This window comes from Morone saxatilis, unplaced genomic scaffold (genome assembly GCF_004916995.1).
Source record: "Morone saxatilis isolate NCDOM2014 unplaced genomic scaffold, NCSU_SB_2.0 Contig9, whole genome shotgun sequence".
NCBI classification, from domain to species: domain Eukaryota; kingdom Metazoa; phylum Chordata; class Actinopteri; family Moronidae; genus Morone; species Morone saxatilis.
Window position 1 is genome coordinate 476,507 of NW_023340268.1, and position 8,582 is coordinate 485,088.

Genomic DNA, 8,582 nt, shown 5'->3' on the forward strand with positions numbered 1-8,582 from the left:
TCAAGCAGGCGACCTGGTGGGTTTCAAGATAATTTCTATAAAATCCAGACCATGCCTCTATTGGAGACCTGCGTTTATTTGTCAAAACGTGTAGCCACAGCAGGCCAGACCTGCGTCTTTTAGGGACCCTGCTCTTATTGGAAGTTTTATGGTAGTGTTTTATTTGGGTTTAGAATATATTTACCCGTTGCGTGTTACCGGACTGTGAGGCAGGTGGGCAGTCCTTAGGTCTGGATCCAACATCGGACAGGAAACTCGCCCAGAGGTCATCTGATTTTTTCTTCTGTTTTGCATCATCCTCCCTCTCTACCTTGGGGGATTCTTCCACCACTTCCTGCAGCAGCTGTGCCTCTTCCACTCCACCTCCACACTTCTCTTCCTGTTCCACTTTCAGGACTCCTTTCTTCCTCTTTCTGTAGATGTTTTCAAAGATATCGTGAATAAAGGTCAGCATCATCCTCTTTTATTAGGAAAAGTGCCACACCCCATTTTTACCTTGTATTAAAATGTGAACTGTATCTGTATTTGAATCGTTTACGAGCATTAACGACAGAAACTCTCCACAGCCTCAGAGAACAGTGGAAATCCAGATTTTGCTTGATTTCGTCTCTGTCCTAGACAAAATATTGTTTGAAGCCCTCTCACCTCACACCGATGTCCAACTTCTTTCTCTTCTTCTTGCAGACATTGCCAGGATGTGGCACATCTTCATCCCCGTGCAGAGGGTCTTCCTTCTCACACTCATTGATGTCATCCTCACTGAGGTTATCATCTGAGGAGGATGTGAATACAGAGAGATCAACTGATTAACAGATTATTTTATATTATAGTTGATGTATAATGAATACGAGCAGAATCATATTATGATGTTATGATCTAATCATTATTGTTCTACAAATAAGTAAAAAATAAGTATATTTACTTTCAACATCAGTTGGATTCCTTGAGATTTTGTATAGATGTACCATACACTGATATACTACATCATAAGAGGAAAATATCTATTATACATTTTTGATACCTGTACTATGCAGTTTTACATCCATATAAAAACCTGTACTGTATATTTATAGCCCTATGTCTATGGCCTATATCGCGTCTAAACGTGCAATTCTTTATTTTTACACCATGCCACTACCTCCTGCTGTGACCTGTGCATGTGATTCCAGTGGATCGGACGATTTGGAAGCAGTTCTCAATATCAATCCTTAACTGGACTACGTTCTATCCAGAGGTGTTACTAATATAATATATAATGTTCTGTCCCCATCATGTGTGTAAATAAATGGATAAACATCTCTCAAATCAATGTAGTCCAGTACAGCACCAGCTGTTACTATGACATCAATAGTAAACACATCATTGAATTCACACATTTCTGACATTAAAAAAAAGTGCATTATACATTTTGAATTAGAAGTCAGAGCTGTTTATCAGTGTATATACAATAACTAAACAATCATACATTGCCAGTGCGTATATGGAGTTTATTAGACTGCCTTCAAGTTAAGTGCTATGGGGCAGATCTAGAGAAATATTAATGGGGTGTCCAGAGTGTGCTAGAAATAATATCTGCTGACTTAATCACAATCACATATATCAATATTTGATTGGGAAAGCCGCCAGTTTAGATATTTGAACTAAAAAAACATTATTGTGGCACAGTGAAGCATTGACTAGAAATATCTAAAGGTGGCATTAGAAATCAATATATTGTTGTACACATTACAATGTCTTTCTTCATTGAAATTGACGCGGTCTCTCAACAGCAACTAGCCCAGGACGTCGCGTTAGGCGGTTACCATAAAGTATTTTTGTATTATTACTATTATTATGTATGTATGTATTTTAAAGTATTTTACACTATAGCTAGTTCATCACGTCTGCGTAGCATTTGTGGCTGAGCTAGTTGATGTTAGCTTCCGCTTGTTTCCCAGCAGAAACCGTTCCCAGTCCTCACCTGACGGGACGTAGTCCGCGTCTTCATTCGACGAATATCCGTCAGAGTCGTAGTCAGAGTAGTTCATCATTTGGAGGAAAAGCTTCACACTAATAATAGTGAAATGAAAACGCTAACGTTAGTTACTAGGTTTCCCACTAGCTACCTCTTTACTGCTTCCACAACGTAAGGAACGTAACGTTAAGCCTAACTGGCTATAGACGGCGCCATGTTAAAACAAAGCTCAAATGTAGCTTTCAGTTGTGTAGGGGATACAAATGAATTCAGTGTGTATTCAAATGAAACTGCTTCTATTGTTAGCCTTTCTGGAAATGAGGAAAACAATGTGACTTTCTGGCGGCGACGGTAAGCGCAAAGGTTCAAACATGGTGCGCGCCGCGGATCTGGTCTTCTTTTAAAGCGACGACCAAGTAAGCTGCACTAGCGCCCCCTACAGCACCGGAGGTACCCGCAGAAGGCATTTATTTTTCAGATAACAGACCGGAATAAAACAGTTATAGTACGGTGAGTAAAATGGTAAAATCAAAGAGGGAAAATAAAAGTAAATAAATGAAGGAGAAAATGACACTTAAAACATTTGGAATAAGGAGAAGGACAAGGGGCTTCTAGTCAAAGCGGCAGTAGGTAACTTTCATAAAAAGTAACTTTTTGTCAGTAGTAGATGAGACAGATAATCTGTCCGGCCCATTGTAACCCTCCTAATGGCATTTACAAGAATCCACGTGGCCTGAATGAAAGCAGTCAATCAGAGCAGAGATAGATATAAAGATACGGGCTGGAAGCTTAAAGATAGTTGATGGTTGAGTCACATTTCCAAGGTCCCAAATGGTCACTAGTTGACAACCTGGGAATCAACAAAACTATATTTCTCGGCTCTGATTGGTTGTTACGGTCTTTCTTTTCATATCGGTATTGTCTCATTTTACCATCTCTATTTTTATCTTTATTATGTTTGTAATTGTTATGCACCAACATACCAAGGTAAATTCATTGTTGTGAAAACCTACTTGGCAATAAACCTGATTCTGAGTCTGTTTGGTAAAGGAATGTTTTGTGACCAGCAGAGGGTGCTGTTTGGTTACATTAGCTCTGAGCCGGAGACCTTGGTGGAGCATCTGGAAATACAACAGACATATTTGCTTTAGTGGATATTATCTGTTTAAACTTTGTCAAGCATAGATTTATCTTATTTTCCTTGGTTTCCTATTATTAAGTAAACTCACAACCCCTGACTGATTTTATTGATATTTCATATTATATTTAATGTATAACAATAACAGCAGAGAACAGCAGATAAACTGTCAATGAACCCAAACAGTGAGCACAGTAACTGCAGGAAGTTTGTGTAAGTATTTTAATGTATTTTTTGGGATTTATTGCCTTTATGATAGTGACAGCTGAAGATGGACAGGAAAGGGGGGCAGAGAGAGGGGGGCAGAGAGAGGGGATGACACGCAGCAAAAGGCAGGTTGGATTGGGCCCCTGCAGCAAGTGCTCAGCTTTGGTACATGGGACGCCAGCGCTACCAGATGAGCTATCCGGGCGCCCCACAATAAGAGATTCGGATGCATTTTGAGAAGATTTATTCCTGTGACAATATTGATCAGACAGAAGTTTACCTGATATTTTTAGGAATGGTCTGCAATGTGGATTTTTTATTTTTACTAATCATACATGCTTAATAGGCTTATTTTTTGACAAATTTAGTGTTTTCTTCTTATTGTTCTATCAGCTCTTTAGGTGTTTTAACTTTTCTAATGCAGGACGAGGCTGTTTATCAGAGAGTGAAAGCTCTGTTAATATAGCTTGTGATACTAATTTTATTTAGTTTTCTTCACAGAACTGGAGGAAATGCAAAGCTATTGGCCTGCTGTTTTTTTTTTTGTATAAAAGTTTTCTTACACCCCTTTAACAGGGTCTTGCAACTCCATGTAAAGCTTGGGCGAACCCTAGAGGGGGTACCAACCCCCAGTTTGGGAACCACTGCTGTAGGAGACTAAGATTTAGAATATGACCTCACTACATCTGGAAGATATTACCTGTGAAGGACAGCAGATGTCCTGCAGACAGACACACACATTGTAACAGACTCATACTGTGTCAGTAATATTCATGTTTCCTCTTTATTCCATTCAGTCATTGTGGCCTGCTACACTTAAATCTTCATCCACACGGTAATACCCTGTGCTTAATGTTGCCTTATGTATCATTATTTGTCTAATACTAGTATGTAGTACATGTGACTGTGTTGTAATCTAAATAGTTGTAGGCCTTCACTAAGAATGGGGAATCGTTAAAAATTCTAGAGGGCTGTTATTACCAAAACCTATTGAATACATATTTAATCCAATTCAATTTGAAATTTTATTTGTATAGCGCCAATTCATAACAGAAGTTATCTCAGGACACTCTTCAAATAGAGCAGGTCTAGACCGAACTCCTTATAACATTTAGCAGAAGGACCCTAAACCAACCGTGTCCACCCATGAGCAAGCACTTGGCGACAGGGGCAAAGGAAAAACCTAGGAACAGAACCCTTCGCCTCCTAGGCTGGGTGGTCATCCTTCCTCGACCAGTTGGGGTGAGAGAAGAGAGAGAGAGACAGGGGAGACAGACAGACAGAGGTGCACAGAAACAAAAGTAGCAACAATTACACTAAAATAGTAGTGACTGGTGATGATGAAACATGAAGAAGATGATGGTGACGACAACAACGATGGGGAACAATGAGCAAGTGATTATAGTAATAATAGTAACTGGAGTAATAACAATAACAATAGTAATAATAATGGTTCAGGGACCTCACCTGATCCAGCCCTAAAACTATAAGCCTTTATCAAAGAGGCAACGTCTTTAAGCTACTCTTAAATGTGGGAGGAGGGTGTCTGCGCTCCAGAACAACAACTGGAAGCTGGTTCAAAGGAAAGGAGGGCTTGGTAACTGAAGGTTCTGGGCTCCTGTTCTAACTTTTAGAGACCTTAAGTACACTTAATTAAATCAGAATCAGAAATACTTTATTGATCTACGGAGGAAAATGTTTTGTTACAGGTTGCTCAAGGTACTCACACAACATTAAAAAATAGAAAAATAAATAATAATAGAAATAAAATAATAATGATATGGAATGTTAAAGTATGTATTATTACAATATCTAACTAAAATGTATATTATGGACAATAGAAAAAATTGAAAAATATATAACATACAAATATTATAAGTAAGTAAAGCGTAACTAATGTACATTATAATATAATATAGACGATATATAGAGTATATGTATGGCTACAGTATATGACATACAGAAAGTGTAATAAATTAAATAAATAGTACAGATAATACCAGTATAATTTTACTGGTAGACCAGTTAACTTAACATTTACCTGCTGGAGTTGTCATTCCTTCTTTTTTACTGATTGCAGGGTTTATTGGGAGAACCACTCCATGTTAATCGCAGTGAAGTTGAATTACACACACTAAAAAAGCCAAAGGTTTTTGTGTTAAAAACAAAAACAGCAACAACAAACACAAACAAAACAGTGGGTGCATCAAATCTTTTCTGAGTTATGGCGAACTTCTATGAAATTTATGTTGATTGGGGAAATTAAAAAAAAGCCTTTTCCGCACAATTAAAAAATTTGAATTTACCCAACTTACCTAATAATTTTGAGTAGTAAAAAACACAAAGTTTGTTGATTAGGGCTACTATAGAAATTAAACTTGTTCCCCAAACAAACAAATTTTTCCCAAATTATTTATTGTCAACACAAAACTCATTGAAATAATGTTAGCAAAAATTAAAAGGTTTATCTAAAAACCAATAAAATAGAAGTAATTATCTTGCAAACATTAACATTTATTTAAATGGTATCAGTGGTCCACTTTTGTATTGAAACTGCATTTATTACAAGTTTTTCCTTTAATAGTAACATTACTTTGTTGGCAAACAAAAACCCCTAAGTAACCAGTTTTAAAAGTGGTAGTGAATTTAATTTTCTTTTCAGAAAAAATATCAATCTTCCCTCCAACCAAATTAAGCCCTATTAAAAGGGATTACTTAGTAAAATTAACAGCGTGCATTGTAATTCGTTACCCCGCCACAAAACCAAACGACATTTTCAAATTTGGGCTTCTTGGAGATAAAATAGACCAGAGGCTGGAAAGATTTCTGCAAATTCATTCCAACAGTCTGGGTAAACCCCCTTTGAAGTGTTCTACTACGTAAATTGATTCTAACCACAACCAAAGCCTAACCAAATTATCATCGCATCCCTGGAGATTCAACCCATCAAACTGGACTCCACACGCCAGACTTTCACCAGTCTGTAAGCTGCCCCACCAGGAAGAACAGGACATTAGACCTCTGTATGCCAACGTGATGGAAGCTTACACTGTCCTTCTGCCCCCACTGGGAAAGTCTACATAACCTGGTCCTGCTAACGCCACAGTAACAAACACAGATCCAGAGACAGTCCACAACCAAAAGCTCCTTCAGGAAATGGTCTCCTGAGGCGGGAGGCTCTGAGGACTGCTTTGATGTATGACTGGAGCGTCCTGCAGGAAGCACATGGTGGGACATTGAGGGGTCACACACTGCACTACTGACTACCTGAACTTCTGTATGGACGTTGTGTCCCATCAGAACTGTACACAACAACCCTGGATCACCAGTAATGTCAAGGTCCACCTGACAGAGGCGAAGGAGGACTACAGAAGAAGGTAGAACAGAAGCTGCAGCAACAACAACATGAGGGAGGTCTGGGATGCATGAAAACCATCACAGGCTGCATAAGAAGGGCAAAATCACAGGAGAGGGGATGCTGGAAGAGTTCCGGGTTGTTTTTGCTGTTTTTTTCAGGTTTGATACTCCAGCTCCCCAACCAGCAACAGCCCACTTCACACCCCCACCATGTCCACCACTCCCAATTCCACCACCTCAGACTGCAGACCCCCCCACCTCACAACTCATGGACGTTCACCCTCCCCACCACCATCCACCAAGGATCGGGTGAGCAGAGAGCCGGAGGCTTCGTACAAGAAAAGCAGCGCCCCTGAGTGTGTCCAAGGATGCTTAAAGCCTGTTCTGCTGAACTGGGGGAGCCACTCCAGCATGTTTTTCTACCTGGCCTGCAGGAGGGTCCCGTGCTCTGGAAGATTCATGTCTCATCCCGGTTCCTAAGAAAAAACACTCCAGGAGCTGGGTGACTTCAGCCAGTAGCACTGACATCACACATAATGAAGACGTTCGAACGGCTGCTGCTCTGTCTCAGACCCAGATCCACCATGCAAAGATCCACTGCAGTTTGGATCCAGGAGAAGTGGGCGTGGAGGATGCCATCCTCTACTGCTCCATAGGGCCTACTCTCATTTGGACAGGAGAGTGGCACTGTGAGAATCGTTTTTTGGTTCTCCAGTGCCTTCCGTCCACCCATCCGGCCGCTCCTGCTGAGAGACAACCTCTCCACCGTGTCATTGATGGGGGTCGATGTGGAGGTGGTCAGGACCTATAAATATCTGGGGCTGCAGCTGAATACAGCAATATGGACACTTTACGAGAAAAGGGCAGAGCTGTCTGTACTTCCTGAGAAGGCTGGGTCCTCAACATCTGCAAAAAACTGCTGCAGATGTTTTACCCAGTCTGTGGTGGCCAGCGTGCTCTTTTATGCTGTGGTTTGCTGGGAGGAAGCAGCAAGAAGAGAGACGCCGGTCGACTGGACAGACTGGTGAGGAGGAGCTGGCTTTTCAGTGATGGGCACCCAGAGCTTGGACCTCCTCTGGTGAACCCAGTGGCCAGAGAGAAAGGACCCTGGATTAAACTGCTTGTCCCCCATACTTGGACCAAACGCCCACCACCCTCTGCAACAACACCTTCACCAGGCAAAGGGATGGTGTTCAGCGGCGACTTGCTGGTCCCAGTCCAGCTCCCACCCAACCAGACACAAAAACTCTTTCGTCCCCTGGGCCATCAGACTGTAACAACAGCTCTCAGTAAAGGCAGGGAGGACAATTAGACATTAGACCAATGTGACAATGTCTACCCTGTAATTTGCACATCAATTTGCAACTTGCGTTTACCTTCACTTGCACAATCAACCCTCCATTTTGCACTGTTACTGTTTGCAATGTTTTACTGTGGCTAACTGTTCCAATTCCAATTCAATTTCAATTTTTAATTTGTATAAGCCGCCAAACAGAAATTCATCTTCAGGACACTTTTCAAATAGGGCAGGCTAGACCGAACCTCCCTTTTAAAACATTTAACAGAGACCCAACGTAACCACCTGGGAGCAAGACCTTTGGCAACGGGGGCCAAAGGAAAAAAACTGCCTTTTAACAGGCCAGAAACCTAGGAACCAGATCCTTTCGGCTCTAGGTGGGGTGGTCCATCCTGTCAATCTTGCCCTTGGACCAGTTGGGGGGGAAAAGGAGAGGAGGAGAGAGAGAGAGAGAGAGAGGAGAGAGGAAACAGAAGAGAGACCCAGACAGATGTACAGCAAACAACATTAGCAACAACTAACAATTAATAGTAATGATCGATGACGATCATGAAAAAAGACGATGACGATGAACAGCCAGCAACGTTTGGGGACGCGAGCAGTTGGGACAAACTGCAAACTGTAAGCAA

The 8,582-nt window shown here is 41.1% G+C and overlaps 1 protein-coding gene across 1 annotated transcript in view; it reads right to left on the minus strand.

Moving 5' to 3' along the window:
* Positions 1 to 2,321, minus strand: part of cfdp1 (craniofacial development protein 1) — a gene marked incomplete in the record, with an annotated part of 17,848 nt that extends 15,527 nt beyond the window's left edge. Inside the window, 3 exon segments of the mRNA XM_035681286.1 lie at positions 185 to 413; positions 646 to 772; positions 1,961 to 2,321. Of these exon segments, the coding sequence (XP_035537179.1) occupies positions 185 to 413; positions 646 to 772; positions 1,961 to 2,030 (426 nt within the window).
* Between the last annotated feature and the right edge of the window lie 6,261 nt (positions 2,322 to 8,582).